At 35.6% G+C, this 19,587-nt stretch overlaps 1 protein-coding gene across 1 annotated transcript; it reads left to right on the top strand.

Annotated features, from left to right (window-relative positions):
- The first annotated feature begins 1,865 nt into the window (after positions 1-1,865).
- Positions 1,866-2,753, top strand: LOC131600367 (uncharacterized). The gene is made up of 2 exons (XM_058872536.1): positions 1,866-1,985; positions 2,192-2,753. The coding sequence occupies exons 1-2, from the start codon at positions 1,982-1,984 to the stop codon at positions 2,578-2,580; spliced, it is 393 nt and encodes a 130-aa protein (XP_058728519.1). The 5' UTR covers positions 1,866-1,981; the 3' UTR covers positions 2,581-2,753.
- Positions 2,754-19,587: the final 16,834 nt, after the last annotated feature.

Below are 19,587 nucleotides of genomic sequence, written 5' to 3' on the forward strand. Positions count from 1 at the left end.
TGATGCCTCTGCTGAGCACATCTTCAGCCAAATAGAAAAGAAAGGGTGAGAGAGGGTCCCAATGTCACCCCATTAGAGCATTTGAAATAACCTACCATCTTGCCATTCACTCCTATAGAAAGAGTTGCAGAATTAAGAATAGCGTGGATCCAACTAGAATTTGTTGTTAAAGCCAAAGCAGTCCATAGTTTTCAATATAAAGTCCCAATTTAAAGAGTAAAAAGCCTTGGAAATGTCAATTTTGAGGGCCACATTACCACTATAGCTTTTATTACCTAAGATGTTAATTGCCTCAGAAGTGAGACAAATTCCATCTTTAATATTTCTACCTGATATAAAGCCCTTCAAACATAGAGGTTCGAATTAACATTAAAAAAATCAAAAACAAAAAACACTACCTTCATATTCAAACAATCATACTTCTAAATTAATTGCCTTAGATTAACCCTACATATTAAAAAAAAAAAGTAACATTAAATGATATAGCAATGTTTGAAATCATACATGTGCTTGGATTTGTTTCCTTAAAAATATAATTTGCACACATATGTTCGAAATAATCTCTAAGACATGATTGAGTTTATAAGGTCCATATTAATCTAAAACACATATAAATATGGGTGTCATAGCACAAATACACACAGCTCAAACACAAAATGTCTCAATATGCATATCTCACGTTTGTCTATTTCAAACGGCGAGAAGCCCCTCTTCAACTTATGTTCACATAGATCACTCATCTTATTGATCTAAACTAAATACTAGAGAATATGTATCTAAACAATAGAAAAGTTTGAAAGCTCTGATAACGTTCACCTTTAATAACAACGAAAGAAAGATACAATTCGACAACGTCTTTGAGTTGAAGACAGATGCAGATTTTACTATTAAGTAATGTTCATTTCACTGTTACGAAATAAAATGTCTGATTGAGGGGATGCAAAGATTACGAGATCGACCAAAGACATTCTGAAGTTGTTGAAAAGTTCAACTTGATGATGAAATGTATTGTTACATTTAGGTTAACGATTATCTATGTAATGTTTCGTTTCTAATGAATGTCATAGCAATGAATGAAGTTAATTTATGTTACATTTTTTGCATTTATTTTTGGTTTTTTCGTTCTAACAATGTCTGGAAATATATTTTCAGACTTTTCGAGGTTTGGGTACATTTGAGTGTATCTGAAAATGTATTTACAAATTTGAGAAACATTTTAGGATTTTCACAAGTGTGTGTGAGTAACCTTTAGGGTGTAAAAAATAACCCCTTGTATTTTTGTCGCGTAATTTTTAATTATTAAAATTACATTTTTTTTAATTTAGCCTCGTTTTTTAAATCGAAAAGTCTTTGAATTGATTGGATCAACTATGTAAAGAAGTGGTAATAAGTGAGTAATTTGAACCTTGATGATAGCAACATTGTTATATTATTTTAATGGTTCCTTAAACATTATTTATTACTTTGAACATTATTATTATTATTATTATTATTATTATTATTATTATTATTATTATTATTATTATTATTATTATTATTATTATTATTATTATCTCACTCAATTAAATAATTTTGTAATTTTTTCCATTCAAAACAAAAAATTAAATAATTTGTTAGTAGCTTATATTAAATGAATTTTTTTTACAACGTTAAACAATAAGCAAAATGAGTAATACAAAGAAAAACAAAATACTCATTATATAAAAGTAAGAAAAAGTCTTCCAAATTTCTTGTTTGATATCCATCTATTCTAGTTTGTCAGAGCCGTACTAGACTACCTCTGATTACACGATGGATATATATATTTCAAACTGAAATCTTCTCCAATACTCTTCTTATAATATATCCTATTATATTACTATTATATTTTCTTCTACTACTTGAAGGCTTCTGTTCTGTCCATATTTATTCTTCTTTGTTTCATAAATTATATCTTGAAATTGATTCTTCTTAGATACACAAGTGCAGATCACCTTCCATTATGGGTATGTGTCTACAACTTCTTCTTCCTATTTTTCTCTACTTCATATCATTTTGTATTGCGTTGTTGAACATTGTTTTATTCATGTTCCAGGGCTTATATTCTTTTATCATTTATACACGTTTTTGGTAAATAATTTTTGCGTTTCTTTAATCAACTGTTTTACATGAATGCAATATTTGAGTTAGTAAAATGGGTGGATGCAACCAGGTAATGAAGATCACTGCAAAAAGATGGTAGAATCTACTACACTCATTAGTGATGATGAACTTGATATTTCTCACAACGTTTCGCCGGATACACAACGTAGTGGAAACATCTCTCTTGCAAAATATTTTGCTGGACAGAAAGGAAAGGACTTGGACCACAATCGTGCGCAAAACAGTGAAAATACCAAGAGGAAACGGAGTTGTAGTGTTGTTATGAGTAAGTCTGATGATGATGATATCAACAACCTTAGAAGAAGAAAGAAGAAAGAAGCTGATGATAGCATAACAGAAGATGGACATAAGAAGGAAGAAAGAAGATCCAAAAGGGTGAGCATCAGGCCAAAATATCTAGAAGATTACATCACAACAAGCAATGTTAAGAGGAGCTGAGTTGAATAGGCAATGCTCTTGTTGGTTAGACTAGATCTTGCATGATATTTACTAGATTCTTAGTACTAGTACAATTCTCTTATTGTAATGCTATATATAATTCAAAAATGTAATGAAGAAAGCAAGTAATTAATTAATCAATCATTTCCTCTCTTGTTTAATTCTTAGGAGGATTTCTAGTCCTCGAAATCTAGAACTATCCTTGCCCTTATCGAAAACTGTAAACAAAAATCGGGACGATGAAACATCTTTCGGTAGACTTCATAAGGTGAAGTATCAGCAAAGTATTCCAGCAAATGATGGTGGCACATTAGAAGAGATATAGTGAGGAAGGTAGCTTGAGTGATCTTATTGTTGATGATGACTTTGAGGTATCTGATTGTAGAGACATGTCGAGATAAGCCTAATAGTGACGCGGAGCCTAATTCGAGTGGCTGGTGAGATTTATTACAAGATAGAACAATGTTTCTTATTAGGAAGATGTATCTGATACGAAAGACAGCGAAATATTTCACTGTGAACATGTTCTGCAGCAGAAAGGGAAAAAATATTGAATCCAATTAATAATGACTAATTCAGCTAGGAAAATTCTGATAAAGGTGAAGATTTCTTATGTGTTGTAACTTGAAAAACGAAACAGGCTCGTAATGTTGTTATAAGTGTTAAGCATAGTAAAGAAAGCTTAGAGTAATCACCTTTTATTGTATTAGCAACTGCCATAAGCATAGTTAGTTAAGTTAGTTATAGTAGTTAGTTGAGTTGTAACTAACTCAGTATTGCTATATATACTTGGCTCTATGCATTGTTGTAAGTTCAGTTGTGTAATAAAGTTTTTTGCCTTTCTCTTTCTCTATTCAAGCTTCTCAGCTTATCATTCATGGCTGCTAGGTAGTGAGTTCACATGGTATCATCGACCTGTGGCTACCCCATTATTGCTTCTTTTCCGCTGCGATCTTATTCACAACTCAGTTCCTTTCTTCTTCCCGATCTTCTTTCCTCTTCTTCTTTTGCATCATGTCTTCTGATGGCTCTTCTTCCTCTCCGATCAACCATGGCAACAAAGGGTATCAAAATGACACTCTTAATCCTTACTTCATGCATCCCAACGAGAATCCGGCTCTCGTTCTTGTTTCTCCTCTTTTGAATGCCAGCAATTATCATTCTTGGTCTAGATCAATGACAATGGCATTGCGGTCCAAGAACAAACTTCACTTCATCAATGGTGCCTTACCTCGACCACCTGATGAAGATCGTGACTCTCTTGCTTGGGATCGTTGCAACACGATGATTATGTCTTGGCTGAACAATTCTGTGGAATCAGAAATTTCTCAAAGCGTGCTATGGATGGAGACAGCTTCAAGCATATGGAAAGAACTCAAAGATCGTTTTTATCATGGAGATGTTTTCAGAATCTCAGAGATTCAAGAAGAAATTTGCACCCTTCGGCAAGGTGATTCTTCTATATCTTCCTATTACACAAAATTGAAAATGTTGTGGCAAGAGCTAGATAATTTTCGCCCCATACCTGTTTGTGATTGTGCCTCTACATGCATAGCTATTGACAAGATGCGTAGCTACCATGATTCTGACCAAGTTATTAGATTTTTGAAAGGATTAAATGATACCTATTCTGCTGTTAGATCACAAATCATGTTAATGGATCCTCTTCCCAATATTTGCAAAGTTTACTCTTTACTTGTGCAACAAGAAAGACAGTTGATCGTTCCGATTGATGAATCAAAAGTCTTAGCTTTTCCTGCTACTCAATCTCAAGGCAGAGGTCATAATCATACTAGAGGTCGTGGTTTAAGAGGTGGTAGATTCTCTAATGGTCGTGGTAGAGGAATGAGGGTATGCACTCATTGTGGTATGACTAATCATACTATTGACACATGCTTCAAAAAGCATGGTTACCCTCCCCATTGGCAGCAACAAAACCATATCAACAATGTTTCAGTTGAACAAGAACCTGAAGATGAAGCTCCACATGATCTTCCTGACGACCAAGTTAATGACACAGCATCGGGCACTTATGGATTCACACCTGCTCAGCACAAAGCTCTTTTGGCTTTGCTTCAGCAATCCTCCTCCTCTCACAGTGTGAATCATGTTGTTGCTCAACCTAACTCTAGCTCAGGTATTATCTGTACTATTCCTTCTCAGGACTTGAATGAATCATTCATTCTAGATACAGGAGCTACTGATCATGTTTGCTTTTCCAAAAGACTTTTTTCTTGCATCACACGCATTCCTGAAATCACTGTAAAGTTGCCAAATGGAACTTTAGTGTCTACTCATTATGCTGGCACCATTCAATTTGATGATAATTTTGTGCTGACCAATGTCCTCTATATGCCACACTTTACTTTTAATCTCATTTCTGTACCTAAACTCACTTCACATTTAGATTGCCAACTGCTTTTTGACAATTCTACTTGTTTCATACAGAACACTTACTCCAAGAAGAGGATTGGTATAGCTGAATTGCGAGGAGGACTGTATATTCTCACTCAGCCACTTGCAGTCATTCCCAACTTTCCACATCACTCTCTAGCACTTAACTCTCTAGCACCTCCACATAACTTTGTAAACCTTAGCCCTACCAATGCATGTAATCTTTGGCATTTACGACTTGGACATATTTCCAATGCCAAGTTAATTGAAATAAAGAAATCTTTTCCTTTTATCAATGTTGATTCTTCTAATGTTCCTTGTGACATTTGCTTTTATGCCAAGCAGAAAAGGTTACCTTTTCCTGATAGTACTCATGTGTCTAATGCAGTCTTTGATTTGGTCCATATGGACATTTGGGGACCAATCTCCATCCCTTCTATTAATGGCCACAAATATTTCCTTACTATTGTAGATGACAAGAGTCGTTTTACTTGGATCTTCCTTATGAAACACAAAACTGAAACCAGAAATTTGATCAAAAATTTTGTATCCATGGCCCTTACTCAGCATAACAAATCCATCAAATGCATAAGATCAGACAATGGCAGTGAGTTTCTCATGCATGATTACTACCAAACTCATGGCATTCTTCATCACACATCATGTGTTGGTACCCCTCAACAAAATGGCATAGTTGAGAGAAAGCATCAACACATACTTGCCATCACTAGAGCCCTTCTTTTCCAATCCCATCTTCCCAAAATTTTTTGGTCTTATGCAGTCAGTCATGCTATTCATATTATCAACAGACTCCCCACACCTTTCTTACAAAACAAGTCACCTTTTGAAATTTTATATACCAGCCTGCCCAACATAAAATCCCTTAGAGTTTTTGGTTCCTTATGTTATGCTACTACTTTACCAGCACATAGACATAAACTTGATTCTAGATCCAGAAAGTGTCTTTATTTAGGTGTCAAACTTGGAGTCAAAGGCCATATTCTTTTTGATCTAAAATCTAAAGAAATATTTCTGTCCAGAGATGTTATCTTTTTTGAACATTTATTTCCTTATCCACCACATCCTCCTACATCTTCTCCTCCATCTATTCAATCCTCACCTGAACATTTTGACTTTCCTTTCATTCATGAGTCTGCTCCTTCATCTAATATTTCTCCATCTCCCAATATTTCCACTAATGAGTCTTTTTCTAATAATTCTGCTCATCCATCCTCTTCTCCATCCCATAACACATCTCCTAATCTCCCTATACAAGCTTCTGATCCCATTATCCCTCTTAGGAAATCTACCAGACCTACCAAAGCTCCAACTTACCTTCAGGATTTTCACTGCAATCTGATTGAGAACACAGTCCAATTCAACAATCCAGCCAATGCTCAATCTTCTTCCCAAAGTAAGTATCCCCTTTCTGATTTTCTTTCTTATCATCATACATCTCCTGCTCACAATCAATATATTTTGCATCTTTCCTCCATTCCTGAGCCTCATACTTATGAGGAAGCTATAGGTAACCAGCATTGGAGTGATGCCATCCAATCTGAGTTACAATCTCTCACACAGACTAATACTTGGTCACTTGTTCCTCTACCTGAACATAAAAGAGCTATTGGATGTCGATGGGTTTTCAAACTCAAGCAACATGCTGATGGCTCTGTAGAAAGGTATAAAGCACGATTGGTTGCTAAGGGCTTCACCCAAACTGAAGGTTTGGACTACATGGACACATTCAGTCCTGTTGTTAAAATGACCACCATCAGAGTTTTTCTTGCCATAGCAGCTGTTCATCAATGGCCCTTGTTTCAACTTGATGTGAACACAGCATTCCTTCATGGTGATCTCAATGAAGAAGTATATATGCAGCCTCCCCCTGGTCTCACACTACCTCATCCTAATCTTGTTTGCAAGCTTCAAAAATCTCTCTATGGTTTGAAGCAAGCAAGTAGACAATGGAACACAAAACTGACTGAGACTCTCTTACACTCGGGTTACATCCAATCCAAGTCAGATTATTCCTTGTACAGCAAATCCAATGGTCCTCACTTCACTATCATTCTTGTCTATGTAGATGATTTGGTCTTAGGAGGGACTGATGTTGATGAGATCACTAACATTAAGACCCTTCTACATAACAAGTTCAGCATCAAGGATTTAGGTGCCCTCAAATACTTTCTTGGCTTTGAAGTAAGTAGATCCAAAGAAGGAATTTCTCTTTGTCAAAGAAAGTATACATTGGATTTGTTACAAGATGCAGGCCTGACTGGTGCCAAACCTTGTAATACCCCTATGCAGCCTCATCTCCAATTACATCAAGAATCTGGCAAGCCTCTTTCAGATCCTACTGCATATAGGAGACTGATTGGTAGACTGTTGTACCTCACTCACTCTAGACCTGAAATTTCCTACACAGTTAGTAAACTTAGCCAATTCCTGAGTAATCCTACTGATGCACACATGCTTGCTGGTATTCATGTTCTAAAGTATCTCAAAAGCAATCCTGGAAATGGTTTGTTTTTTAGCTCATCATCCACTCTCACACTCAAAGGATTTTCAGATTCGGATTGGGGAGCATGTCCAGATACAAGGAGATCAACAACTGGAATTTGCTTTTTTCTTGGAGATTCCTTGATTAGTTGGAAGAGTAAGAAGCAAACAGTTGTATCCAGGTCATCTTCCGAAGCAGAGTATCGAGCATTGGCACAAGCTACTTGTGAAGGTCAATGGATTTTGTACTTGCTGCAAGATTTCAACATTAAACATTCTGGTCCATTTCTGATCTATTGTGACAATAAGTCTGCCCTTCACATAGCTGCTAATCCTGTGTTTCATGAGAGGACAAAGCACATAGAGATTGATTGTCATGTTGTGAGGGATAAAGTACAGGCAGGAATCCTACACTTGCTCCCTATTGCTTCAAAAGATCAAGTAGCAGATATTTTAACAAAATCTCTGCATGTTGGACCTTTTAATACCTTACAGAGCAAGCTTGGAATGCTGAACATCTATTCCAGCTTGAGGGGGGATGTTAAGCATAGTAAAGAAAGCTTAGAGTAATCACCTTTTATTGTATTAGCAACTGCCATAAGCATAGTTAGTTAAGTTAGTTATAGTAGTTAGTTGAGTTGTAACTAACTCAGTATTGCTATATATACTTGGCTCTATGCATTGTTGTAAGTTCAGTTGTGTAATAAAGTTTTTTGCCTTTCTCTTTCTCTATTCAAGCTTCTCAGCTTATCATTCATGGCTGCTAGGTAGTGAGTTCACAATAAGCGAGTCTGAAAATGATGATAACGAGGATGATCTGCCAATTGGTAGATTTCTAAGAAATCATGTATCCGACGAGGACATGAACTTTGGTAAGATATTATCGAAATCAAAGGGAAAAAAAAGCACGAAGATGTGGGAATTCAAGGCTGACATGCTTGCAGAACTTGGAAAGGATCCGGTGTTATGTATGAAGGCTGTCTGCGCTCTTTATCGACAGCAAACTGATGATAAACAGGCGATCAAGGGAACATTGTACCGCAATGGACGAGGATTTAACTGTCATGATGCTGACAGGGAAGCAATGTTTAAATTTCAGTTGGAGTTACAATGCAAACCTCTATATTGCAGTTGTGATGCCCTTTTAGTCGCGGAGACTTCAAAATCCTTTTATATCGCGGATGCAATTAGGGTTGCAGACTGCAATTTAAAACCATCTCTTCTAGTTAACAATGTTTCTTTTCTTATTTCTGAATTTAATTTCTGAACATGTGAAACTGAAAACTCAAAATATGCAAAATATTATTTGATGATTGAGCATTTATTGTTTCGAACGGCTATTTTTGTGTTGAAATTCGAATTTTACAGAGGCATTTGATTTTACAGAAGCATTAGCACATTAGAAATGGAATCATGTTCATATATATTTTGCTGTCTTGTCTTGATGTGTAATTTGAAATTATTTGGTCCATTATGGCAAACTGTTGATTATATTTATTATCATCATCAGAGATTTGTACCTTTATGGATCAATTTTTTTAAATGTAATTTCCAGCATCATGATATGGTATTGGCTGGAAGCAAATTTGAAAATTAAGAGTGCGACATTTCATTTGGATTTTGCGTTATTATAGGCTACTGACTAAGTATAATAAAAGTAGAATGGTCTTGATGGCTCAAGGTGTATATATTGTGATAGTATTGTTGAAGATACATTGCATGAGTGCATGGTATGAGATATTGTCATCTCATTATGTATCTTTGGTTGAATGTGGTGCACTTGAGTTATGGGGAAAATTTCTTTGGGAGGGATTTAATAAGATAGATTAATTTTGATGAGTGGGGATGTGGGTTGGAAGCTACCTCAAAATGGGTGGGTCAAGTTGAACACTTATGGTTATTGTAAGGAGAATGACTGATTTCAGTGAGTGTATTGAGTAGTGCAATGCATATATGACTAAGCTTTGAGAGTGTAAGAAGATTAAAGTATGTTAGAAGGTTGTTATTTTGAGTCATTAGGGTTAATATGGACTTATTATTGGTGGTTAATGACCTTAATAGTTTTTTTTTAAAAGGAAATGACTTTGTATAGGAGCTGCTAATTGCCAATTGTATGGAGTCGTTTCCGAGTCTACGTTGCATGTCAATGCGAGACTGCCCGATTGCTAAGAAAACATGGGAGAGCTTGGTCCTAAATAACTTACGGTTTAGTTTTTTTGCAGGTACTCTTTGTTGGTGCACAAAAATGAAAGATGATAACAAAGAGAATAAATAAAAGGAATAACGGCGCAAAAGAATGAGAGAATAAATGTTAATGATGTATTCTACTTGTGTTGTAAAATGATAGCTACTACAAGGATATTTATACAAAAGAAAATTTTGTCACATAAGCCCTAATAGAGTAAATTTAGTGAACAAGTCTAAAGATACAAACAGTACAATACTAACAAATACTAAAGTACCCTTTAACTAACCAGCTACGCATCTGGACCCAGAAGGTAGAACCTATGGTCAACACTATCTTCTGAGTAACCATCAGAAGATCAACCCGCATCAGAACATCTGACATCCAGAGCTTCTGATGCTCATCTTCTGAATATTGAATTACTCTTCAATACCATCCCTTAATTCATATTCTTCAATCAAAGCTGACAACGCCAATTCCATTCCTTAAGAGCAGAAATCGATCCGTCTTGATTGCCTTCGTCAGAACATCTGCCATCGGCTTCTGGGTGCCACAGTGCACAACTTCTAATGTTCCAATCTCGACTTGGCTTCTCAAGAAATGATACTTAGTCTCAATATGCTTGCTTCTTCCGTGTAACACAGGATTCCTGGCAAGATTGATTGCAGACTTGTTATCAATCATCAGCTTCAGAGGCTTCTTCACTTTAATCTTCAGATCTTCTAATAAATTCAGAAGCCACACAACTTGACATGTAGCTACAACGCCTGCAATGTACTCAGCTTCACAGGTTGATAGAGCAACAACAGCTTGCTTCTTGGAACTCCAAGAAATAGGACCTCCCAGAAACATAAACAAATATCCAGAGGTACTCCTTCTATCAACTCTGTCTCCACACCAATCAGAGTTAGAGTAACTCAATAACTCTGATTCTTCCTTTCTCCCAGAAGGAAACAATATGCCAAACTTCAGAGTTCCCTTGATATATCTCAAGATTCTGACAACAGCTTGATAATGGGACCACTTAGGTTTACTCATGAACCTACTGACCAATCCAACTGCATAGCATATATCAGGCCTGGTATTACACAAATACCTTAAAGAACCAACCAGCTGTTTGAAGATAGTAGCATCAACATCTTCACCTTCAGAGTCAAAGTCCAATTTCTAATTCGTTTCTGACGGTGTAACAGCAGCTTTGCGATTCTCCAGCTCGAATTTCTTCAGAAGTTCTAACTCATACTTCAGCTGATGCATAATGATACCATCTTCTGAGTACAGAATCTCCATCCCTAGAAAATATGACATTTTTCCAAGGTCTGTAATCTCAAACTCATTCATCAGCACCTTCTTGAACTTCATCAGATCTTTTGGACAACTCCCTGTAAGCAATATGTCATCGACATAAAGACACAACAGAATCATATTGCTTCCATAATGTTGCACATAGACTCCATATTTCATCTGACACTTCTGAAACCCTCGCTTCTTGAAAAATGAATCAATCTTCATATTCCAAGCTCTGAGTGCTTGCTTTAATCCATACAGAGCTTTATGTAATTTGTACACCATCCCTTCCTGATTCTTTTTTACAAAGCGAGGGGGTTGTGACACGTATACCTCCTCTTGTAATGGACCATTCAGAAATGCAGACTTTACATCCAGATGCATCAAGGACCAATTCCTATTTGCAGCTAACGTAATCACCAGTCTGATTTTCATGTCTAGCTACAGGTGCAAATACCTCAAAGTAATCTAGTCCAGGTTTCTGAAGAAAACCTCTGGCCACTAGCCTTGCCTTGTGCTTACCAACTGATCCATCTGGCTTCAGCTTTACCTTGAAACCCCATCTGACGCTGATGGCTTTCTTCTTCTTTGGAAGTTCTTTCAGCTTCCAAGTTTTGTTTCTTTCTATAGCCTCAAGTTCTTCTTTCATGGCATTCAGCCAGACTTTCTTCTTGAGCGCTTCTTCAATACCCACTGGTTCAGAGTCTACTAACATGGCACACTGAATGACATCTCCCTCTGAGTCAACTTCTGTGTCTTGCAACATGTCAAAATCTGTAAACCTTCTAGGTATAGTTTTTACGCTTTGTGGCCTTTGAGCTACTTCAGAGTTACCACCTCCAGAGTCACCACCTTCATGATCATCTCCAGAAGCTTGTCCTCCAGACTCTACATCTACAGAGTTTTTCCTTCCAGAATCATGACTACCACCAGACTCTGGATCATCATAATCTGGATCAGAATCAGACTCACCATCTGACTCATCTTCAGAAGATTCTCCATCTTCTAACTCTAACTCTTCTTCAAAAGTTATCTCTACATCAGAAGTTGGTTGAGACTCTCTCCAATCCCAAATTTCTGATTCTTTCACAATGATGTCTCCGCTGACTTCAACTCTGTTAGTCTCTGGACAATAAAGCTTGTATGCACCTGTATTGTGGTACCCCACCAATAACATCACTCTGCTCCTATCATCCAGCTTCTTCCTTCTAGCTTCTGGAACATGTTTGTAACACACAGAACCAAAAACCTTCAGATGACTAACATTCTGCTTCTCTTTAGTCCACTTCTTTAAAGGAACAATTTCCTTCAGCCTCTTTGTTGGACACCTGTTGAGCACCTATGTTGTAGTAGCAACAGCTTCTCCCTAGAGATTGTGAGGAAAATTCTTCTCTTTTAGCATACTTCTCGTCATATCAAGCAAAGTACGGTTTCTTCGTTCAGCCAGACCATTGTGTTGAGGAGTATAAGGAGCAGTAACCTCATGCTCAATTCCATTATCATCACAGAACTTCTGGAATTCTGTAGAGTTATACTCACCTCCACCATCAATTATGAGAATCTTTATCTTCTGACCACTCTGTGTTAGACCCATAGTTCTAAAGTAACTATAAGTATAAGGGTGTAGAATTGATAAGGAAGTTAGAAGTTTTTCGATCGATAATCCAAATAATTGTCTGTAAATAACACCGAGTTATTGGACCTTGTCGGAGCACTACCAAAACTTTAGTAAGATTTCCACCATGTTCTAATAGTTTTAACTATCTATGCAAAATATTCTTATTTTGTCCAAATTTAAATAGGAGTTATACAGACCGAACGGTTGAAGCGATTCGACACCGTGTGAAAAATTAGGGGGCGAAATATTTCAAATTTTGACTTGTACCAGACTATTTTATTAATCTATGTTGCACGTAGATCGTGTTGGTAAGCTCATTTTATTTTTTTTTACGGCATTTACGGTCATAAATTTACCTGTCAGAACCTGTTTAACCGGGTATTTTTTATTTTTTATTTTGATAATTTTCAGTCTATTTTATTAAACTTCATTCCGCGTAAATTATTTTAATATATTTAACTTTATTTTCCGGTCAAATGCGCATTCTACTGTTATTTGTTCCGGTCCCTTTTCCACGATTTTATTTCGTTATAAAATAGTCTTTTTCATTTCATGTAGTATAGTTAAAATCTTGTAGCCCAAGTTACTAAATTCTACACGTTGACTTTTTTTAGTGATTAAATTAACATTTAATTTTTTAGAAATCAAACAAAATATCTAGATACTTATTTGGTTTATTATTATTATAATGTTGTGAGTAGAGAGAATTAAGGGTTGAGGTTTAACCCACATGGATTAGGCATTTCATCAAATGACCATAATTCATTCACATTCTCTATTTAAGAAAACAATGCCCAACACCTCAAATTGTCTTTTCCTCTTCTCTGTTAACCGAACACTCCCTCCTCCACTTTTCATATTTTTTCTTGCATTTTACATATATATCTTGTGAGATTTGAATGATCTTTGAGAGAATTTTAGTAAATTAATTCAAAACAGAATTAAAGAAAGGATTAAAACTTGAGGTAACCAAATATTTTTCCTCTTTTATATTATCTTAGCTGGCCAATTTTGATGAGAGTTTTAAAAAGTTCCATAAAGAAATTACTAGTCATATATTTTGATGAAGACATTTTCTGCTTGTTACTTAAAATATATTGATTATTTTTAATAACTTTTGTTGAAAAGAAAAGAGGAAATTAAACTTATTAGAATTGTACATATACACATAACGACATATGTAAATAAATGATATTTAGTACTCTTACAATTTTAATTAACTAACGTTGGATTAATTTTTTTTTTTTTTCGGAAAAGAAGGACTAACTGCTCTAGTTTTTGTTGAATTACTTTTGTTAAATTGATTGAAAATAGTGAGTTTAATTTATAACTAAAATTTATACTTGTATGATAAAAAAGAACTAAATTAATTCATTATCACTTAGTCCAATTTTATGTAACTTATATATAAGGATATCAAATCTGTTTTAATTTGAAACTTAAAATTAATTATTAATCTTTAGAATCAAATACTAAATATATTAATATTTTGGATCCGTTGGGTGATCATAATTTTGATTTGTCTTTAAACTTGATTAAAGTTAAAATTGTATTGGGATGATTTAAATTCATTATTGTTTTAAAGATGGTAATATTATATTTTAAAGGGTAATAACTTGTTTTTGTAAAAATGACTAGAGTTTATGTGTTGATTTTTTTACAATTGAAATTTTTAGTATAAAAGAAATATAAATTTTTGTTTCGAAAGTTATGTGCTTTAAAGGTATAAATAATGATAATTTTGTTTTAGTTTTCAATCAAATATTATTTAGTTATTTATATATTTATGGCTGTTAGACAATGATTTTATTTAAAGTATAATCAAACTATTTGATACAATGGATTGCTAAAAATAATAAATGAATTTAAACTAGTGAGTTATGAACTTCTTGCATTAATATTTTATTACTCTTTTAAGAGAAAAATAATTTTCTATTTGAAATGATATATTCTTTTTAATATAAAATGATTAGTTAGTAAAACGGTAATAAAAACCTAATATTAATTGATTAGGTAAGTGGACAAAATAGAGCCTTAATTATGGATGTAATTGGGTTAGTGTTAACTTAATTAAATTGTGTATTTTAAAATGTTGAAAGTGTGAACTAGATCGACACCTCGTCGAGAGAGACATACCGTTCTCATGTAGCGTAAGTTGAATGTGTTTGACGCTTACTAAGGTAAGGGCACTTTCTAACGATATTATATGTGATTGAATGCATTTGTGTTGGTATGAATGATGGTGTGCTCAATTGGGGGTTTTGTGACAATTGTGTGCCCGACTGAGAATGTTTAAATGTTGTGTGCCCAATTGTGAATATGTGTTTATGCTGTGATGCTAAACTTGTGAACATACTTTCATATGATTTATTGAATATATGAATGAATTGACTGGTGGTTATGATTACATATGTGAAGATTATGTAAGTTGTTGCATTTGGATATGTAGAGAAAGCATATACTCATGCATATCATAGTTGCGTGTATGTCGAGTGGACTGCACCGGGTGAGGACTCTAGTGGATTGAGCCCACCTAATCCTGCGGGATTTTATTGAGTCGGTGTCAGTAGGGAACGTTGCACCTTTAGTGGAAAGGGTCCACGACTCTCTGCGGAGAGGTTAAATTCCGGAATTCATGCATGTGAGGAACCCGGTTAGGGAGAATCACACCCATATAGAGTCTGCATTAGGTTATTGGTGCATTATTTTATTTATTAAATAAATATTGTGACTGTTGTATATCATGTTTTACTTGCATGTGTGTATTCTTTCATGTATGCTATTTTTAGATCGTGACCCTCTACTATTATTATTGAATGGGTTGAACGCCCCCAGGTTGTTAGGAATCGTGATAATTAGGTTATCCAGGTGTCGTGAAGACTTGAAAGATGTGTATGTATTTGGCGATCGAAATCATCAAGACTCAATGTCATAGTGAGTCATTTGTACTAAGTCATCCTTGGCTTTCAATTCAAGATCAACTTAGGGGTTGTTGTTGAAGTCATTGTTTACTCTTCCTTACTGTTTTCTCTGTCATTGTTTACTCTGATTTATTTTAAAGATGATCATAGATATTTTATTTGAAAGACTCTGTTGTTTTAAAAAAGAAAAAAATACACTCTCGCTGTTAAAAATCGGGGTGTTACACTCTGCTTCTCAGCCTTCACCTTGAACTTCTGGAATTCTGTGAACACCTCAGTCTTAAACTTGATAAGTGTTACCCACGTCATCCTTGTGAACTCATCCACAAAAGACAAAAAATACCTATTTCCTCCAAGTGAAGGTTCTGGAAATGGTCCACACACATCAGAGTGCACTACTCCTAGAGCACGCTTTGCTCTTGGAGCAACTTCTGATACAAATGGCAATCTGGGTTGTTTGCCTTTCATGCATACCTCACATGACTTCTCAGGCTTCACAATCTTTAGAATGCCATGTACAAGCTTCTTAGAACTTAGATGTCCCAGACTTCTGTAGTTCAGATGCCCCAACCTCTTATGCCACAGCTTACTATCACCTTCTGAGCCTTCTGCACTCAGACACTCTGTTTCAACTGTTTCTACATTCACCTTGAATGTTCTGTTGCTTCCCTGTTCAGATTGCATAATCAACTTCTGATTGGAATCATACAACTTCAAGAGGTTGTTCTTCATAACAACTGAGAAACCTTTTTCAATGAGCTGACCCACACCCATCAGATTGCTTTTGATTCCAGGAACATACCAAACATCTTTGATCAGAACATTCTTCCCATTCTTCACTCTGACTTTGACATTTCCCATTCCTTCTACATAAAGGTACTTGGCATCAGCACATCTGATATTTGTCCTCCTTTCAGAGTCAAAATCTATCAGCCATTGTTTGTTTCCAGTCAAGTGATTTGAACACCCAGTGTCCATATACCACCACTCTGACAAACATCTTTCGTCAGACTCTAAAGCCATCAATAGCATTGGTTCATCATCAACAACACTTCTAGCTATATTTGCTTCTTCTGATTTCCTTCCTTTGTTTGCCAAACAGTCTCTAGCAAAATGGCCAAACTGTTTGCAACAGTAACATTGAACTTTCTTCTTCTTTCCCTTATGATATTTCTTCTCATCAAAAGTTGAGGCTTCCTTCTGGAATCTATCACCACGTCTATTCTTGGCCTCTGACCAAGAATGCTTCTGGTCCTTCTTGACAAAAGAAGCTTTCAGAGCTTGCTCAACTTCCCTTTCAGAAGTTCTTTCAGTCAGACGCAACTCTTATGCTTCTAGAATGCTTTGCAACTCTTCTATTCTCATGGTTTCCAGATCTTTAGAATGTTCAATAGATACAACAATATAATCAAATTGAGGAGTAAGTGACCTCAATATCTTCTCTATGGTTACTTGTTCAGAAAGGGTTTCTCCACAAGCCTTCATCTTATTAGTGATCAAAATCACTCTAGAGATATACTCAGAAACTTTCTCATTGTTCTTCATGTTGAGATTCTCATATTACTTTCTTAGGGATTGAAGCTTCACCTTCTTCACTGATACGTCACCACCGTAACACCTGACCAGTATATCCCACGCCTCCTTTGACGTCATAGAATCAGCAATCTTCTCAAACACATTCTCATCCACACACTAATGGATGAAGAACAACGCCTTCTGATCTCTCTTCCTCATTTCTCTCTGCGCTTCTCTTTGTTCTTCCGTTGCATCCGCTGCAACCAGAACATATCCTTCAGTGACAAGATCTAGAACATCTTGAGCATCAAATAATACACGCATTTGAATCATCCATCTATTCCAGTTTTTACCATCAAGAACTGGAAGTTTGGTATTCAAGTTGCTTCCACTCATCTTTAAACTTGTGCAGAAAATAGATTTCACTCACACTCACACAGTATTTCCCAACCCACAAACAACCAAGAAAAATATGATTCAACATAACTTTGTTTCCCAGAAACAAAATCAATCACACAGTCACACAAACTCACGTTCACTCGCGTTTCCCTGTGTTTGGAACCGGAGCTCTAAATACCAATTATTGGTACACAAGAATGAAAGATGATAACAAAGAGAATAAATAAAAGGAATATCGGTGCAAAAGAATGAGAGAATAAATGTTAATGATGTATTTTACTTATGTTGTTAAATGATAGCTACTACAAGGATATTTATACAAAAGAAAATCTTGCCACATAAGCCCTAATAGAGTAAACTTAGTGAACAAGTCTAAAGGTACAAACAGTACAATACTAACAAATACTAAAGTACCCTTTAACTAACCAGCTACGCTATCTGGACCCAGAAGGTAGAACTTCTGGTCAACACTATCTTCTGAGTAACCATCAGAAGATCAACCTGCATCAGATAATCTGAAATCCAGAGCTTCTGATGCTCATCTTCTGAATATTGAATTACTCTTCAATACCCTTCTGGAGTGGATTCATGACAATCTAATCGGTCATGGCAGCAATAGCAATTGGAGTAATACTTGGGCTATTGGTTGTCATCTATATGGACCTGGAGAAATAAAGATATCCATGAAGAAGATCATTCTAGACCGTATGATACTATAAATAGTATAGCGGATCGGGTTTGAGAGTATACTTGAGCCATGTCTTGGCATCATTCCATTGTAGGGAAGAATTTGTTGCTAGAAGCAGTTAAATAGATTCCGCCTGAATCCTCTTTTGTTAAGATAAATGTGGATGACTCTTGTGATTCAGGCAAACTTTCAGGATGTGGAGGTGTTATCCATGATGAGCAAGGCAAGGCAAGTGGTTATGTGGTTTCTCAAAGTTTATCGTAGTGTGTAATGCGTTTATGGATGAGGTGTGGGGAGTTTATGAAGGTCTCAATTTATCTACCTCAAGAGAATTTGGAAAAGTCATTATTAACACGGACACCAAGAGAGTTATTAGTGCAATTTTTAATAAAGAGAGCAATGGAGATTCAGCTTTGGCTTTAATTCGTCAAATTCACGTTTTAATGGCCAAACATGATGTTGTGAAGATTGAACATACCTTTTGTGAAGCAATCTATATTGCAAATGGCTAGCAAAAGTTGGACGTCTTTTGAAGACCGAGCGTAAAGTTTATGATATAATTCCTGATTTCCTCACGAATCTTCTTCAAAAAGATTCCTTTAATTTTTCTACCCTCAGAGTGGTTGTTGTGTAGATTTTCTTTCCTTTGGGCTTAGGTCCTCTTGCTTATAAAAAAAAGGGATGGTAGGCTATGGGTAGAGATTTGGTTGCAAAAATTTGGCTTTTTTTAAAAGATGGATAGGAGATTATAGGGCGAATTCTAAATCAGAGAAATTAATCAATATGTAGATGTGTTAGTTAATTTTAATTGTTTCTTAAAAAATAATACTAATAATAATAATTTTAGTTATTATTATTATTATTATTATTATTATTATTATTATTATTATTGTTTCACACTATTCATAAGGCCTATAAAAAAAGTCTAAGTGCCAACCTCTAGTGGAAAGGAACACAAAGTAGGTAGATATTCGTTCAAATAGAGGCAGAGTTCCTCCCTCCGATCTAATTTAATGGAGTCCGCACAACTCGTCGTATCATACGTGAGCAACTTCAACTGCTTTAGGTATATAAGGCTAAAACGCAACATTTTAGGTATTCTAATTCATTTCCCCCCACACATTAATTCTAATTTCTCTCACAGACTTAGGCGCTAGATTGATAACTTTGCATGTCACCCCTTCTCAGTCTCATCGTAAGTACAAATCCACCGCAATAAGATACAACTTCACTACCTCTCATTTCATTCCTAGTTATCAACCGAACAGTGGCGCCGTTGATTGAAACCTACTTCTGACTCCCACTAATTTCCATAAAAAACCATCGTCTCTCCACTAAAGATCAAGATCTCCTTTTCTTGAAATTTCATAGATCTTCTTCCTTGAAATTACAACCTATTCCTCCAACAGATCTATCATCAGATTCATCAAGCATAGTGGCATTCAAAGTCACTCGATCTACAATTTAATGACAAGTTATTGAAGATTCCAGAGCTCCG

This window comes from Vicia villosa, linkage group LG4 (genome assembly GCF_029867415.1).
Source record: "Vicia villosa cultivar HV-30 ecotype Madison, WI linkage group LG4, Vvil1.0, whole genome shotgun sequence".
Lineage (NCBI taxonomy): Eukaryota > Viridiplantae > Streptophyta > Magnoliopsida > Fabales > Fabaceae > Vicia > Vicia villosa.